Here is a 17645-nt window from a genome sequence, read left to right as displayed (position 1 = left end):
CATCTTTATTTCGTCAGGTTACACAATGTTGTAAACCTATTGAACATTTATTGTGAATCTAAATAGATTATGTAACCTATCAGTACTTTTGGACTAAACCAGTGAATCAAGTATGACCAATAAAGGTACAGCACCACACTGATGTATATATTATTACCATAAAGCCGTACTGGTCAATAATTTGCAACATCTCCCACAATAAACAAACACACAGAGAGAATAAAGGCATATATATCACTATTTTTAGTAAAAATGTGTTGTGATATGATTTTGAGCTTGTAACACCATTAAAAAAAGTCTGTGTTGATATTTGCCATAGAAACATTGTTAAATAAATATATTGATTAACGCTGTGTAAAGCAGCTTTGAGAAGAAAATGAAGCAGTGCGACACAGTGTGTAAAGGAGTCCAAAAAGCCTCCAACTCGATGCATTTATTCATTCTGTATTGCTACTGACTACAAACACATGGAGATTAAAAAACAATTGTTTGATTAGTCCCATGAAAATAAACAAAACATCCTGAACTAATATGCACACAGGCCAATTTGGAGTAAGGCTCACTGAGGAATATGTTTTGGCACAAAATATGACTCACACTGCTGTTATGATAAAATATAAATATAAAAATAAAATCTTAAACCATTGCCTCAGTCAAAAATGCGACGAGCATTAGTGGCAACGACACGTCAGTCTAAAGTTAAGTTTAACTGCTAAGGTTTAGATTAAAACAAAAAAATGTATTATCTGAACTTATTTAACATTTTAAATTGCTTTTAAAAATTCAAACGGATCTTTAGAATTCATCTGACTTATTATTTTTGAGACAGATCAATCTAGGACGAGAATACAACAATAAACTATCATCACAACTGACAACTCTTCATAGCTATCAATGTGTAAAATAGTTTTCATTTTTCTAATTATACCAAGATCAAAGTAGTCAGTGTATAAGTGTGCAACAATGAGGAGAGGCAGTTATGTTTCCATTTGGTTTGGGGTGTTGGTGAGTGTGAGTGCTGTCCCCATTTCAAGTATACAGTAGGTAGTATCAGTGTTCACACACTGATTCAGTCAGTGGCTGAGGCAGCTCTGCAGTGCTTCCTGGATAAACTGGAGGCTGCGTTTGTACAGGAATGAGTCCTTCTTCTCTGGCTTGCAGATATTGAGATGATCTACATCGACCTCGATGAGCTCCCCGATGCCAAGATCTGGAACCAAATCAGAGCAGCGTCAAGGTAAGAGCTACAGGAACAAAATGACAGCTACCAGGACCCATGCTCGTTTTGCTCATTCTTCCATATATTAACCATACATCACAGACAGACTTTCACATTTCCCCTTGTGAATTATTGTTACATACTTGCTGACTGTGATGGCACCACCAGTATCTTGATCATGGGACCAATGTTTGTTGGCAGTGTCTCTGCAAAGCTCAGCACGTTGAATTCCTTCTCCTTGGCCATGTTCAAGAAGTTCTCGTTCAGGTTCCGCAGAGCTGGTGAGTCTTCACACACATGGACAACAACTCAGTACAGACGTTGAAGATTTTCTATGAAACACAAATAGTCTTGGAGGTCAGAATGAACTCACCTTTACAAAGTTCTCTAACTTCTACGGAGGGAAAGAGGAGATATCTGACATTGACGGAGTACTCAGCCATGAAAGTGCCATGGTGAGGAACACTATAGAACATAACGCCCTTGGTGTTTTTTAACAGCCCATGCATGTCAGGGTCCTCTGAGGCATCCAGCAGCATTTTCTTCACAAGTAATCCTGACGGAAAAATAAAACACAAGAGGATATGGACCAAGGGAAAACCTTAAAATCAGACATATACAATCATTTGTAGGTGTTGGTGTGAAATAAGATCAAACCACTTCTTTCTAATGTGGTGTTCGGGAGATGTGAATGGAAATCTGATAAACTTGTGGAAGGGAAAGTCTGTTAAAATACCTCCCATACTGTGGGCTACCCAGACCACAGGCCTCTCTCCAACCCCTGCCAGCTTTAACTTCTTTAGCAGCTCTTTACTTCTGTAGGCCAAAGACTTCCTAAAGAGATGAGAGAGAGGAATGAATTAATAGTTTGTTCAGATAGGTTCTTGTTGGAATTGTGTATAATGCATATTTGGAATTTTGCACATCCAAAATCATTTAAATTAAAACAAGCTACAATTCTTAATGAAATAAAACAAGTGTTTTACAACATTTTAATACTTGTGGGAATTTAAAGAAACTATGGATTCTTCACCTCTGATTCTCAGCAGGACACTTGGCCAGCCAGTCACTGAGGTTACTGTCATATTCCACTGACAGGACTCTCAGATTTGGACAGTCAGCAGCCAACCATGCCTGTCAACAAGAGAAGACACCGACACAGAAGAACAGTGAGATGATTCGTTTCCCCAAGATTAATCCAAATGAAACCGCACATGGGACAAAAACTGAAGACTCTTCTATTATACTTAGAGGAATTCAGGGGATTTTCTTACCTTTGGCCAGCACTCAGTGTATTCGTCCCAGCTTCCTGCCTCCTTCTCCTCCTCCGACATGCTGCGGTCCTTCTGCCTCCACGTCTTGAAAGCTGCCCCTAGAATCCCATGGATGAACAGCACGTCTGCTTTGATTGGCTCGCTGTAAATGAAAACATTGCCAAACACAAATGTTGGTTTAAAGGTCAAATAAAATGAATCAAATTATAAAAAAGTATGAGACATAATAATAATTGTTTTCCTACTTGCCACGTGTTTGTGGATGGAGGATGTAGACGCCATCTTGGTATTTCTCTTTTACAGTCTCCCTATCTAGGTTGGCCAGAGCACGAGCTGCATGAGACGCCTGCATGACGTGAGGAGAGTGCATCATCTCAGCCAGGACAGACACCCAGCCTGAGGGTGGGTAAAAAAAAGCTGTTACAATTTGGACAGAGAGTTTTAAAATAAAAAATTAGAGACACAAATATACACAATGAATTAGGCACATGTAAAGGCTTGTTTTTTTTTAATAATAATAATAATAATACACACAGTCCAAGACATGAGCAGAACCCTCTAAATAATCAGATAATTTACAGACTCACCAGACTGGGCTATGGCCTGGTGAACGCTCTCATTGAGCGCCAAGTTTCCAATGATTCGAACAATGTTCCTCTGAATCTTCAGGGAGTCTCTACGGAGCTGATAAACCCTCTGGAGGAGCTGCAAGCCCCCGTTGGCAACTATGTGGTCACAGTGGCTCTGGACCTGTGAACAAGAAACACATTTTTCCGTAAGTTCGGAACAGTTATTCACTTCTCCTGTTTCTGTCTAGGGAAAGAAGGAATGGAAAAAGAGGTGTGTGATTCACTTTAGGAACAGAGGACTCCCTTTGCCTTTTGTTACTTATCAGATCTTTTACACTCACAAAATATGTTACTAAAGGAAAGGGAAAGAACTGAAAACCATTATATTTGTACTTTAACTATCAATCACATTCTCAACACGAGTTATTCTGACTCACTGAGCTGGCTGTTCAACTATGGTCAACATAAGCTGATGATAATGAGGTCATGACATTTAAAGAACATTGTGTCCAGTGTGATCGTCATTTTAAATACAGCAGACAAGAGACCCTCCAGTCATGAATTAACTGAACTAAAACAAAGAGTGTTCTGTGTTGGAATAAGCTTTTACTTGAAGAACTTTAAATTTGTGAGTGCAGAACAACCAAATGGATTGTAGAATGTTGTTCTATGATGATTATGGTCAGTTTTTTAAAGATGCACAATGTTACCTTTGAATGCTGCACCAGGGCTTGTAGACAGAAGGATTCCACCTTCTCTGAGGGGACGGAGGTGAGGCTCTGGGCGTAGGGGAGCCCGTTGCCACCAAAACACCAAAGACCACCCTGCAACACGGGAGAGCACAGGTGTTTGTGATAGATTTGAGCATATACAGGCTCACTGTTGTCCTGATAGTTCTAGGAAGTCATGAGTTCATGTATGCATCCATCAGTCAGGATTACCCGCTGCGCTGCCATGGACTGAGTGCTCTCTCTGAGGGCCAGTGAAGTGAAGTACTGAACACATTTGTCCACCTCAGATAGAGGCAGAGACGCCAGCAGCTGCCTCAGTCCATCCTCTGCTGACAAACCCTGTGAAGATGTTAGCACAGATGTGTGAGCTAAAGCTGAGGCAAAGGATATGTAGGCATATAGTGGAACTAAGACACATACATCTTCCAGGTCAGGTAGCGCAGGTGGGGGCAGGAAGAATCTCAGGTCTACCTGAGGAGTCCGGGCCAGGCCCACTGCTGTTCGCTGGTCTATAACCTGGGCTGCTGTACGATACTGGTAGTCTGCAATATTAATAGGTGTGAGCTAATCCCTTCTTATTTCACTTGTTGCATTAACATGATATGATGCAATCTTTACATATTTTACCATGCCAGTTGTGATTATCCGCAAGCTCCTGTACAGCCTGTTGTCTGACGGCTATAGTGGCCGACTGTGTCCTCTTCAGCAGGACCCATAAGGCCACCTCATGTGGGTCTGCATCTACATGGCTAAAGTGCTCTAAAACACACAGACAAAGAACAAACTCGTAGAACATTTAGACAACACGGAGGAAACGTATGCACAAACATTTCTACGCACTCTCAAGCTCTGTCTACAATGATTTACTATCAGGATCTACAATACCACCTTCAGCTAGGAAGTTACAGACCTTGAGTCATCAGTTTGGCAGCTGTTCATTTTAAAACATCAAAAGTGAATTTATTAGAGATCTCATTGGGATATTATTTTGGGAGGAAGTGCTAATTATTGAGTTACTATAAGTGGCACAAAATAAATCGGTTGCACAATATACACGAGTGTTCAAACTATGGGACATTGAAAAACAGGATGTGCATGTGCAAGGCAGGTGTTTCCTTTGTTCTTCTCCTTCACTCCACATGAACGTGGCAGAGTAACTGTAGTTTTCTGAGAGTAAAGACTTCTGCTTTCTAAATCAGGGGTAAGGATCATGATTTCACACGGTGGACTTTCAGATTATCAGGTGAAGTGGTACGAAGTCCACTTTTGGTCTCTTACCATCTAGGGAACGCAGGAAAAGTCTCGAAGATATTTCCAGAAACCGCCGTGCTGCTTTGTGAAGCTCCCGCCTGGCTTTGTTTGTAAGCCCTGAAACACACACACACACACACACACACACACACACACACACACACACACACACACACACACACACACACACACACACACACACACACACACACACACACACACACACACACACACACACAATGCAAAAAAAATAAGAACCACAACTTTTTACAAAATCAGTGTTACATTTATGACGCCTAGATAACAAATGATTAAAATAGCAACGGTTGTTATTTGGTATCATAGTATAGGTTGGTTGGTGATTGTCCCATTACGTAAGTGAACCTTGACTTGTGGAAGGGAGATCAGTCAACAGATTGACCCCAAAAACAGGAAAGATAGAAGAGAGCAGGAGGAAGGAAAGTCGGGAACTAATGATCGCAGATGTCACTGGACACCTGGACATGACAGACTTGGCACGGCTGTGTGCTCATACAAAACATGAAGCCACTCAGCATATTTGACCAGATGTCAAACATCTGGGCAAGGGAGGACAATGTCCAAAACCAATAAATCAAAACTAAATAAACATCTCAACATGGTCCTATTCTTGTAAGTTTCACAAGGTGTTTTAACGTGACTGAATGAATGATATACATTACCTGCAGTGAGATTGTCCTTCTCATCTGAGGGCGAGGCTCTCAGATAAATGTAGGACTTGTACTTCTCTTTATAAATTGCACTCGTGTCGATGGTCACGGCCTTGTCCAAGGCTACAACCTCGTACGTAATAAAAAGACAGCCCCTGCAGGGAGGTAACGGACAAGAGGAAGCACATTTATGAGCTTTGACGCAAACTGCACACATCAGATTGAGAATTGAAAGCACCTTACCCTAAGACCACCGCTCCAGTTACTTTAGCAACCTTCCCTGCATTGAAAACAGGGAGAAATCTCAATCAGCCAAGCGGGTCACATTAAAGCAAGCAGACGGACGCAATGCATTCGTAGTAATCAGATCTACGGGACAGCTGCTGTCGATATTGAGAGTTGAATTCAATACTAATTCAGCTCCGTTGACTCACTCAGATCTGTCCACTGCAGCGCTCTCTTGACCCCGGGCCCCGCGGTGCTCAGTCTCCGGCAGCGGATCAGACGTAGAGCTGCTGCAGACATGCTCCACCTGCACGAACCGGCCATGTGAAGTCAGGTTCAGATCAGAACAGACACTGCCCAACACTGGGTAACTTCACACTGGCAATGTCGTGTGGTGAATAGCATTTAAGCTAATGCTAATTTAATAATAATAATAATAATAATAAGCACGTATATTCAAGTCATACGATGCAGAACTGCACTGGTAGTACGGTGTGTAAACAAGTGCACAACACCACTGACATGTAACCAACGAGAGTCAAACATTTAATATATAGTTAACAAGCTAACTCTGATGCCACTCTTTCATTAAAACCTCTGGCTAACCTTAGCTAACATTAGCTGCCGCTGCTATCCCGGGATAACTAAACCGGGTGTCGTGTTTTCTGGACTTTCGGTCAAACCCAGTCATCATCCAAACATAAGTTAGTGGGAATCCAGCACGTGACAACCCTCAACACAAACACTAACACTAAACACGAAGCTACGTTAGCATTCCACCACCATCTACCTCGCTTAATGTTTAGCTTGTTGCTAACGTGTCGCTGCTAACCAGCGGTGAACCCCTGCTGTCTGAGCCTGTTCAACTTATCGTGAGGGATCATTTTTCCATGGAGGCACAGGGACATCACCTTGTTTTATGGACTGACACTGTAGTTGAAGAGGACTCCACTGAGTGTCTCCTGCTGCTGCTGCTGCTGCTGCTCTCTAACCTGTCCCACAAATAATACGTCATCCATCGCAACTGACGCTAAACCGTAAAAAAAAAAAAAGTCAATCGACAAATGATTTATTAAAAGGTTTTCTTCAGTGGTCTTCAGAATGGACTTGAAGGGGGTTTGGGGGGAATTATATAAAACACATGCAATGCATTAAGCAGTTAACACATCAATCGTGCAAAACATATAATATCGTAATAATGTTTATAGAAGGATGTGGTGGTGCAGGTGGTGGTGTTGTATTAGATTGTGTTCCCCTTTGGTATTTCCTGTGTATCCTGTGTTTCCGTTATGTCCAGTAATGGACAACATCACAATCTCAAAAGTTTTCCTTGGGAAAGAAATGACTGTATTTATTAGTCTCTTATTCACTAGCTGTGTATTTATTGGTTTGTTTGTTTCTTCAGATTTTTTATATAAATTTAAGTTTTTAAGAAGTAGAACCTTTAGTTTCGTTGTATTTCTTTTCTTTTGTACAATGACAACAAAGCATTTCTGTTTAATTTCTATTCTATTCTAAGGTAGTATTCATTTGGATGACGAGTGTATCTAGGCCTGTACTATGTGAAGCAGGATTGGTGAAAGTGAGGTATCTTCAGGATTATTTCAGGGTTATAATGGTGGTTAATTTATTACCAAAGTAAAACACTATGGTAACTTTTATTTGACCTCTTAAACTGTTCTGGATCCGCTAAAACCTGTTAATAACCCAACAACTGACCAATTAGATCACTGCAGAAGCGCAGTCATTCTTCCTACAGGATCCTAACAGGGACAAAAGAGTTTTCAATAAACTAGCAAATAATGAAAAGTTTTATTTTAGATCCAGACTTTCCGTGTATCCACTCTGTGTCTATTTTTAAAACAGCGCAACTCACAAATGGAGGATGAATGTATGACTACTAATGCATAATGACAATTATATCTGCTTTTTAACTGAACTGAACAAACATTCCCAACAGAATTCCTTGTAGTGTTCATGTTTTTGACACATTTATTCAATCACTGCTGCTCAGAACAACACAAGGATATAAATGGGAATGAAAACTAAACCCTCTGTTGCCTTATATTAGAAAATGTGTCCACACACTGATAAATCCCATGATTATAAATGAACATGACAGTCAGGTTGACCTCATCAGACATAAAGTTTTTCCTTCTCTTCTCTCTTCTTGGCAGCAGAAACAGTCGGACATTACTATTATACTTTTTTGAGCGATGCCAGATAACAAAAAGATATCCTGGGTATGTTGAACCTGCTTCCTCGTACAGACCCCGGGGCGCTGCTTTGTTAGTGCTAGCAAACGCCCTCCAAGCTTTGTGTGGAAAAACACAGTGGTCACGTGTCGATTCTTGCTTTTATTACATTAACTTATAAGCAGAGTTCAGTAAATGGCATTCAAACATATATAAAATTGTAAAACCTCTTTCAACTAATGCCCTCTTTTCTGTCTCACTCTCAAGATCACACACACACACACACACACACACACACACACACACACACACACACACACACACACACACACACACACACACACACACACACACACACACACTTTTCATGCAAACACACATTAAAGTCCTTTGAATGACACACACACTCACATATACTTCGGCTTTATAAAAACATGTGAAAAATCAAAAGCTGTCTCCACTAGGTTTAGCTTGGACACAACAATGAATCACACAAAATGTCCTTACTGCACACAAATACTCGTCTTCCTCTCGGGTCACACACACACACACACACACACACACACACACACACACACACACACACACACACACACACACACACACACACACACACACACACACACACACACACACACACACACACACACACACACACACACACACACACACGTTATCTCTCTCTTGCATAGATTCGGTGATCAGCAGGGTTAAAAGCACAAGTCTTGCCTTGCATCATGAATGCCCAGCCAATAGTATGCATATGTAGATTTTCCTGGTCGAGACTAAACAAAGATTCTGTGCAAGCATACACAATGAAAGTGTCAAACAATATGATTTTTAAATTGAAAATAATCAGTATTGAACGCTGAAACTCAAGTATGCTTTTGTCGATATATATATTAACCAACCCAAACTGATTGCCTGCTTGACCTTGACCTTAGCTTCCTTGTTCGCTCCGCCCAGCTCCACCATGGTCACATCAATCAATACAGCTTGACTCCAGTTTCATTCGTGAATCCATTTTTCAACTCATTCATTCATTGTCAGCGTGGCGCTCCCTCTCCTCCTCAGGTGCGCGTTTCCTGATAAGCTCTGATGATGCTCTCATAAGCTGGAGGTGGGGTCTGCGTAGCCTGCAAACCCCTCACCCCATTGTTCCCCCAAAACGACTCGGGTCTGGGTGGGGTGACAGCTGCCTGGGCCGCAGTGTGAGCCGACCCGGGCGTGGAGGTCAGAGTCGGGGTCCGAGGCAGCGTGGTCTGACTTCCCTCCTCGGCCTCCCTTGCGATCTGGCTGCACTGGAGCAGTGGGTGGAAGGTGGAGGCCCTGAAGCTGGATTTGTGCCCCAGGGGGTCGAAGTGATCCGGGGAGGACGTCTGCCGGTGGAAGCTGAAAGCGGCGCTGACCAGGCTGTTGTTGCTGCGCCGGTCGTAGCTGCTGTTGCGGTTGAAGCCGGGACGGTTGCGTGAGCTGGTGCGTGACGGACGAGGGGGGCGGCGGGTGATGCTGGCAGAGCCTACTCTGCGGCGGGACATCCAGGTCAACATCACGTAAACCAGGGCCCCCAAAACCAGGCCCACCGCCATGGACACGCAGAAAGCTATTATCAGAGGGACTGTGGAGAGGGAGAGAGACATGTTCTGTGCTTCAGGATGTGTTTTTCATTGATATTTCACAAACATCCTCCAAAGTCTTTAATTCTACACATTTTGCTTTATGTCTCTTTCACCCCATTCACTTTACTCTGAGGGACAAGAGGTTCAAAATAGGTTGGAACATCTAAATGCACTTCAACCTTAATAAGAGTAGTTTTTTATTTTATCATCCCCTGGAAATGGAAGGAGTTTAAATTAGAAGCTACGGCCTCACCAAGATTACAAAAAACATCTGTTTGTTACAAATGGAGCTTTGCCAGCAGTGTTTTACGAGTTGGTGTGTTTTTGACAAAGTAATAACAGGCTTTCATCTTTCAAGTATACCAGAGCAAGTCCTTTGGAGACAAACAAACTGATTGCATTTCTTTCCCACAAAAAAAGGGCACAGACTTGTGCTTATTGCTCTTTGCCTTGGAAGCAGTACTCTCGACATAGGCTGAGACAAATCCCGTTGGACTTGTGCCAGGGTAAATAAAACAATTTCCTTTCAATACAGTTCGCTGTTAAAAAGACTTAACTCGTTTTAGTGTAAGGCCACATTTCCACAGCAGCTTTTTTTGTGACTTGAGGAAAAAGGAAAGCAGACACTGGTCAAAAGTCATCTGGAAATGACATTTAGGAAAAAACACTCAGACAACATAACAGAGCCTCGTAGAGTTCGACTGAGCATTTTTTTTGGAGACGGAAGAAAAGTTTCTTTGAATATTCTAATTTGTTTGATAAGTTGCTTTATAAAAGGAACACACAGCCACATATTGTATCTATTCCAGGGGTGATTAAAGCACAAATTCCTTTTAGAACAACAGTGCCAATCACAGAGACCACATGAAACAGACCAGCGAAGAGAGAGAGGAAATTAGAAAAAACTCACCCGCATCAAACGACTCAAGTATTTCCAGAAAGAGATTTGTGTTGTTCTCGGCCATGACTTAATCTGTTCAGTTAGAGGAGAAGAGAGAGAGACTCAACTCAGTCTTTATTTTACTCTCTCTTCTTCTCCCTTCTCCTTCTCTTCTGTCAGCTCTTGCTCCTCTTTCTTTTTTTCCTGTTGTTTTTTGCCTCCCCTCTTTCCCGTCCTCTCACTTTCTCCCCCTTTTGTCCCTTGCTCACTTTCCCTGTCTGTAAAAGTCTGTCCCCCTCAGAGAGCGCCTCAGCCCCAGAGGCACTCAGGACTGGCAGCTAACCCTGGCAGCCGTCTTGTTTATGGAAGCGGAAAACTACACTGTCACATTTCCTGCTTTTCTGCTTGAAATTAGCAACAGGAGGGGCTTATCTGTCCAGGACAGAGATCCTGGAGGTGGGGGGACAGGGGGCTGCTGCTATAATCACTTCCTCTCCCATCATTTCCTTCAGGTTGATTAATGCACAACAGTGTCACCCCAGCGCCACAAGACTCACTTCTTCAGTTTTCACCATAGGAAAGTGCACCACACTCACCAACATTTTTATTCTTGTCAGAAACTACTGACATTTTAATATCTCATATTTTTCTTCTTCCACCACAGAGACCACAGGTGAAAGTTTTGCCATCATCCGCTCCAGCAGTTACAATTCTGGGTCTGAAATGGGTGTTGAAGTCAAAACCACATCTGGAAATTATGGTGGCAACGCTGTAAGTGCTTTTAATTATAAGTTGGGCTGATGCAAAAGAAATATGCAACTCCGGAGCATTTTTGAGCGTTCCAGATGCCGTTTCTGATTTGCAGCATCTTTGCTAGTAACCTCAGTCTTTCCACATTGTCTGCCAGGTCAGCGGTGCCTGCATGAGATGTCTGGTTGGAGAGATCCAGTAAAAACATTGTTCCTCGATAAGATAAAAAAGCTGCACGTTACTCTTTAAATGCACCAGCATGTTTTACTTTTGAGTGTTTCTCTTTTTCCGTCCATGACCAATCGGGACACGGTGAATGAAAACGAAGCTCCTCATGTTTCTCTTTGTTGCTGCCTCACTCAGCGTTGTTTTAATCCCCTCGGAGCCAAATCTGCAAGGTCATCAGTGCAGTCACACGAGTAAAGGATGCGAGTCGTCTTATTGGTATGTATCTAATGTAGACCAGCCTGTTTGCCCCATCAGCATCAAGTAAGTCATATGGGTCCCATTCAGTAAGACAAATTCAGACAAAGAAAATGGTCTTATCAAAGCTTGACCTTTATTATTGGCCTCTGCTGTGATAACCTGCAAACATCCATTACTGTAGTGTAACTGTAGTGGAACACTGTTCTGTTCATAGGTGGAGGAGAATTTCTTTGAGCTTCACAGTTTAAACTCTTGGCCTCAAAATTTCTGTTAATATCTTGATAAAGAAATTAGATTTGTGTAAGGACTTAAAGAATTTAGGCTGCAAGGAGCAACACTGTATTATTGCTGTGTTATGAAAATCCTTAAGAACAGTCGTATGTAGGTTTCATAAATCCATATCTCAATAACCTCTTGAGTAATAGATTTTGCTGCTCTTGGGCTGCACTGTATATAATATTATAGGAGGGATAGATGGATAATTTATATTTTATGCTATGTTTTGAACATGTATAAACTATGATATTATGAAACCACGTTAAAATTCACTAGATCTGGATTTTATTTGGATCTGCAGTTGATTGCAAACACTCACAAAAATCTGTCTCATCATGGCTGATTTTCTTAAATCAAGATTCTCTCTATTCTCTGAGAAATAAATCAAAAATGTTTAAAAACAACTCTCAAAAAAGAAATCTTGGATCACACCAAATATTTTCTTAACCAGTACTGTGTCATTCCACCAAGATTCATGGTAATCCATTCTGTTGTTTTCGTGTTGTCCTTCTACTTTAAACATAACTTCTGCTCCATGAAGTTTGATTAAAAAAAGTGTTCCCACTTCTCGCCACTAGATGGAGAAATACTCCAGCCTTACTGTGCAGGTTCACTTCCTACCCAGTCGTTTAAACCATGGTTTAAACACGTGATCTTGCCGGTTTCGCACAGTACAAATGAAAGAAAACATCCATGTCAGGTAATCAGCCTCTATTCATTCACAGAAATCCTTCATGAGCAGATATAGCATCTCCTATTTAACATGCAATCGTCTCCTCTTGACGTGTAATACTGTGTGCTTCATATACTGAACCGATAATTACATTATAACATGCACTCCAGCATCCTCTACTCATTACTTGTGGAAAATATCCCACAGTTTGTGATATCACACACAAAGTACAGCTCTAATCACGTGGAGTACACTTTTTGCAGTGGTTGCAGAAACCTGCGGCTTTTTTCAAATGAAAAATGGGTAGTGAGTAAATTCCACATCTTTATAACCTTGGTATACAAAGAGTGAGTCAGTATAATTCATTTAGCATCATTTGTAACTAGGTTTTCTTCCCTGAGTCGGTACTAGATTAAAAAGCTTATTTAGACCGATTCTTTGTGCAGCACATTGAATAGAGTTGCAGAACACTATTTTCCTTTTTGGGGCATTATGTTGATTTGGACTTGCAGGTTGAACGAGAACTTTCTAATGAGATTTTAGAAAACCGCTGACAGTGCATGGCAGAGATTACCACACTGGCGGAACCCTGGTCCCATGCAGCTCTGTGCCTGTGCAATGATTAGATAAGAAAACGGATTCTAACAGGGGAAGGGTTCGGCTACTATAGGAAGATTTCCTATTGACCCACGTGCTTTGTCTCTGCCCCCTGCTCCCCTCTCTGCCGCAGCGGCGTCTCCTCTCCCTGCTGCTGAATGTGTTTGGTCCTGAGGGGCTCTGGACGATAGAGGTCACCCCGAGCCGAGCTGCGTGAAAAATGTAGGAATCAGCAGTCTGCCCGTGCTGCAGAGGAGCCGGCCAGTCCAGCTCCATCTCTCAATGTTTCATCGCACTGGCAAGTCAAACAGCTCGAACATCAACATGGTTAGATTCTGTTCATCTACTAGGATGAAGTGATTTTGTTGTTATTGAGTGGGTTAAGGTCAAACCAGCAAGGTTATTGATTTGGCCCCTGGCTTTGCAGTAAGATTTGTGAATGCCTGTAATTTGGCTGTATCATATATATCTTTGTCCAGATTATGGGATATACATATATTTTTAAGTAACTGAGGGTATGGATTTTATTTGGTGTTGAGCTTTGCCAACAAAACCTTATTCTCATGCTTTTCATGTTCAACAATTCCCCTCAAAAAGTATCTGTCGGTACCCCTCCCCCGTGCCATTCTGACTAGCTGACAAATTTCTCCCATAAGCAAACATGGTGTTTACTCAGTCGCTGCTGACAAACACAACACAGCAGAGCTTCAAACAGGCGCCGAGACAATACAGAGCGCTAAAAATCTGGATTCACAGATAGATTGTGAAGCTCTGATCCGTTAAATCGCCCTCGTTCCTTCACCTGCTCCAACAGTCACCATCCCCTAATACCCTGAATCCATTCCATAAATTAATCTGAGGAGGCAGGTCACGGCGGATTGAATTGAATGTGCACTATATCAATGTGTCGAATACCAAAACTGAACCGGTCAATGATCATTTATCAACTTTTATACTTTTGGTGCCCGCTCCTCTGCCCCTCACTTTATTGAATGTTGCTCTGCCCTCTCTCTAAGAGCTCTCCTGAGATGATGATGAAAGGTCTCGTCTAATGGGATTGCACATCGTGATAAGTGCTCCGAGCCGAGTGGTTCATCACACCTCCCTCCTGTATTTCAAAGAGTGGCATTGATCTGCTGTGGAGTAGCTCTATCTTGATGTAGAGCCATCTTTGATTATTGATCCACAATCACTGTTTTTCATTCCATCTGCAATATTCGAATGTGTCACGAGAAGTGATTTTCAAAGGAGGACTCTGTTGTCTGTTCTCGTTTGTTAATTGTAAACCTTAATATTTAATTATCATTACTTCGATACATTATTGTCATTACGGGAAAGTCAGTGTGTTTTTAACATTTGTGAAATGTAAATGTTTATATTCTAATTATAAAATTGATCAGTAATAACAAATCACCATTAAGTATGAGAAAAGAAAAGTGTCTTGAAAGCACAGAAGCCCAGTAGCAAGTTACATTAATCCAACGAGAGAAATATATGTATTATTATGCACATAAATAGACTTTATGTATAAATACTGTTATTCCAAGGATGATCTGCCTCCGAAAATACAACTCAGTGGCTTGTCAGTGAGAAAAGACACATGAGGCTCCAGTCCATTCTGTTTATTGGAGATATAGAAAAAAGTATAAACTATCCACCTAGTTATCATAATTGTAATAACAATAAATTGATAATTCAACAAAGATAGCCTAAAATGTCCAGATACACTAATGAAACAATAACACAAACACAAGTAAAAGGGCATTTATACAGCAAGTGACTAATCACAAAGCCATTAAAGATATAAAGATTGTAGCTAACAAAACGTGCGTCTAGAAAGTGAGTCCAGAGTTCAAGTTTAGATGCTGTGTGCATTCATAAGAGTGATGTAAATCCTAGTTCAGGGTGGATTTGTCCTATATTATGTGGCTTAAGGAATACATATTAAGTAAGTGATGTGTTGTTGCTTTTACAGGTTTGCTGCAGCTAATTCTGCTCTTGTTCTCACTTTCTCTCTCCCACACCCACCCACACACACACACACACACACACACCTCTTACAGTGGCAGCAGCAGGCATGAGAAGATACCCAGCACATCATTGGTCCTGATGCCTCGAAGAGATGCAAGAGTCCTCGCTTTGGATTGGACAGCAGGTGGCAGTGCAAGTAGACGGAAGCTGTCTTGTCTGTAGAAGTAAATGGCTCGGGCGAGGGAGGGGACCGCCGAGATGTTCAATACACACACACACACACACACAAACACACACACTCATGCATGCTCTCATACACATACAGTATGCACTTACATCATCGTCAGGGGAGGAGCTTCACTGAGTCTGTGGATTGCAGACTGCAACAGGGATGACTTGAGAGGAGAAGCACAGCTACATGGACATGATGCAGCCTGGATGTCCTGCAGTGAGTGTGTGTGAAGACATAGAAACTGCGGCAGCCCTGTCGGAGTCCTGAGGAGTTGGGACGTGACTTCTGTGACCTTAGGACGGCGCCATGGCATCACCAAGGCACTACGGCCACCCCAGTCGGGACATCACCAACGTGATGCAGAAGCTGCAAGGTAGGTGTAAAATGCCTACTCACACTGCTCCGCCTGGGTTTGCAGCGTTTTTTTTTAGAGGTGACCCGGTGCTTGGCATGACACAGCAAAACAATGTGAAGACACTTGCTGTTGGTGTAAAAAAAAATGCCTCACATGCGTCTCATGACCCTGCGAGTCTTATCTCTGGGCTGCTGGAATTCAAGTTCATAGGGCTTCGCAAATCTGTGGTATGGGAAGGACATACAACTGAGAGGGATACGCAATGTCACAGCACGCAGTGTTCAAGTACACTGGAAATATTCAGGTTCTTATCAATCATTGCTTTGGTTTGCTTTACTTTCTGTGGAGTTCTTTCTCCTTTAGATTGAGAGCAAATGTCAGTCTGTGCATAGAATTATGCAGCATGGCAGATATGCAGCCATCAAATGAAGGCTTTTAATGTTGGATAGCACCAATCAAAGCAAATGAGATCAAACAACCCAGTGTGTGTGAGTTGGGAGTGTATTATTGCATTGTTCTTGTGGGTGTTTACTGTCTGTGTTTATGTGTGCACATGCTCGCTGTGGGTTTGCAGTGTTACTGTGCACATATACTGTATGTGCATGTGCGTCCTCTAATCGTGGATAGACGGGGAAGCAGACAATAGCAAAACTAATCCCCAGAGGAGCTGACAGGATGAAGTCTATCCCTCCCTCTTAACTCAGCCGTAGTAGGACAATCACATCCTCATCCTACTGTACTTACAGTAGAACTAATTGTGGCTCAAGTTACAGATGTTAAGTTTATTCTCTTTAACCTTTGGAATATAACACCAAGCAATTTCTTATCTTATCTCCCACTTTATTTGCAACAGATATTAACATTTATTTAGTGTTTTACCCTGCCTACAAGTTAAATAATGTGGCCATAAAGCTATTTCACAAGCCTCCACCATAAAACACTGCATCTCTTCCCCATGCTGAGAGCAGGATCAGACTGTGACACTTCCAAAGTAACAGAAAAGTCAGGTGACACCAGAGCTGAGATCCAACATGGCTGCCCCCTGCTCGGCTTCTGAGGTGGCAGTTTCTGTGAAAGCCGAGAGCAGCATCACCAGCACACGTGGCTCCTCTGCATCACTCTGTGCAGGTGCTGGTGCGCACTTTGAATCCCGAGGGTGCCGTGATTGATCTAAATTTAGAAGCGTCCCCTTAAGCCGTCTCCTCAGTGTGAAGACATATTGATGCCGATGCGCAGTGAGAATAAAGCAGTTAATTCAAATTTTAGGATGCAGTGTGTCACTCAAAAAAACTGATCATCGCCAAGGAGACGCCACTGTTTTTGGGAGCTGCATGATATTTGTTTTTATCTACACTGGGGAACTAGAGTGTTTCTGGAGATCTTGCAGATATTTGTGGAAAGAATATGCAGCCAAAAGAAAGTCCACTACTTGTAGCTACGTTTTAAGAGTCACATTCAACACTCTAAGGCACAGTTTTATTTACAGCTCCTGTAAATAAAACAGTTTTGCCCCGCGTGGAGCTCGTTGCAAAAATAGTCTTCCCGCGGTCGGGGGGGTGTGTCTGTGGGTCGGCTCGTGAAACCTTTATCTATTCACACCAAATACTCCTTTTACCAACAGTAGCTTTATTGTTGACGTCCAGTGACATGAAAGCATCTTAGATAAGATAAACCTTGTTGCCGTGGTTACCCTTACAGATGGATAGATTGAGG

The 17645-nt window shown here is 42.1% G+C and overlaps 3 protein-coding genes across 3 annotated transcripts in view; 1 reads left to right on the top strand and 2 right to left on the bottom strand.

Moving 5' to 3' along the window:
- Positions 1 to 397: 397 nt before the first annotated feature.
- serac1 (serine active site containing 1) lies at positions 398 to 6981 on the bottom strand. Its single transcript, XM_035144600.2, has 17 exons — positions 6870 to 6981; positions 6168 to 6265; positions 5977 to 6013; positions 5746 to 5888; positions 5072 to 5161; positions 4421 to 4552; positions 4214 to 4335; positions 4004 to 4132; positions 3773 to 3886; positions 3081 to 3243; positions 2739 to 2889; positions 2494 to 2635; positions 2253 to 2353; positions 1956 to 2053; positions 1593 to 1775; positions 1363 to 1506; positions 398 to 1210 (listed from the first exon to the last, which is right to left on the bottom strand). Exons 1-17 carry the CDS (start codon positions 6971 to 6973, stop codon positions 1074 to 1076), a joined length of 2088 nt encoding a protein of 695 aa, XP_035000491.2. The 5' UTR covers positions 6974 to 6981; the 3' UTR covers positions 398 to 1073.
- Positions 6982 to 8302: 1321 nt separating this feature from the next.
- Positions 8303 to 11038, bottom strand: myct1a (myc target 1a). The gene is made up of 2 exons (XM_035144777.2): positions 10683 to 11038; positions 8303 to 9771 (listed from the first exon to the last, which is right to left on the bottom strand). The coding sequence occupies exons 1-2, from the start codon at positions 10735 to 10737 to the stop codon at positions 9224 to 9226; spliced, it is 603 nt and encodes a 200-aa protein (XP_035000668.1). The 5' UTR covers positions 10738 to 11038; the 3' UTR covers positions 8303 to 9223.
- A 4845-nt stretch (positions 11039 to 15883) lies between these two features.
- syne1a (spectrin repeat containing, nuclear envelope 1a) overlaps positions 15884 to 17645 on the top strand; it is a 121422-nt gene continuing 119660 nt past the window's right edge. Inside the window, 1 exon segment of the mRNA XM_047338193.1 lies at positions 15884 to 15950. Within this exon segment, the coding sequence (XP_047194149.1) occupies positions 15884 to 15950 (67 nt within the window).

The sequence above is a fragment of the Hippoglossus stenolepis genome, chromosome 20 (genome assembly GCF_022539355.2).
Source record: "Hippoglossus stenolepis isolate QCI-W04-F060 chromosome 20, HSTE1.2, whole genome shotgun sequence".
Taxonomy (NCBI): Eukaryota; Metazoa; Chordata; class Actinopteri; order Pleuronectiformes; family Pleuronectidae; genus Hippoglossus; species Hippoglossus stenolepis.
The sequence above is the reverse complement of the archived record's forward strand: the minus strand, read 5'-3'. Positions and strand labels throughout refer to the sequence as shown.

Coding starts and splice junctions, on each gene's coding strand:
- serac1 (XM_035144600.2), bottom strand. CDS start 6,973: ATGACGTATTATTTGTGGGACAGGTTAGAGAGCAGCAGCAGCAGCAGC. Junction 5,162..5,745: donor GAAGGACAATCTCACTGCAG/GTAATGTATATC, acceptor TGTGTGTTTCAG/GGCTTACAAACAAAGCCAGG. Junction 4,553..5,071: donor TTTCCTGCGTTCCCTAGATG/GTAAGAGACCAA, acceptor TGTGTGTTTTAG/AGCACTTTAGCCATGTAGAT.
- myct1a (XM_035144777.2), bottom strand. CDS start 10,737: ATGGCCGAGAACAACACAAATCTCTTTCTGGAAATACTTGAGTCGTTT. Junction 9,772..10,682: donor ACTTGAGTCGTTTGATGCGG/GTGAGTTTTTTC, acceptor CCCTCTCCACAG/TCCCTCTGATAATAGCTTTC.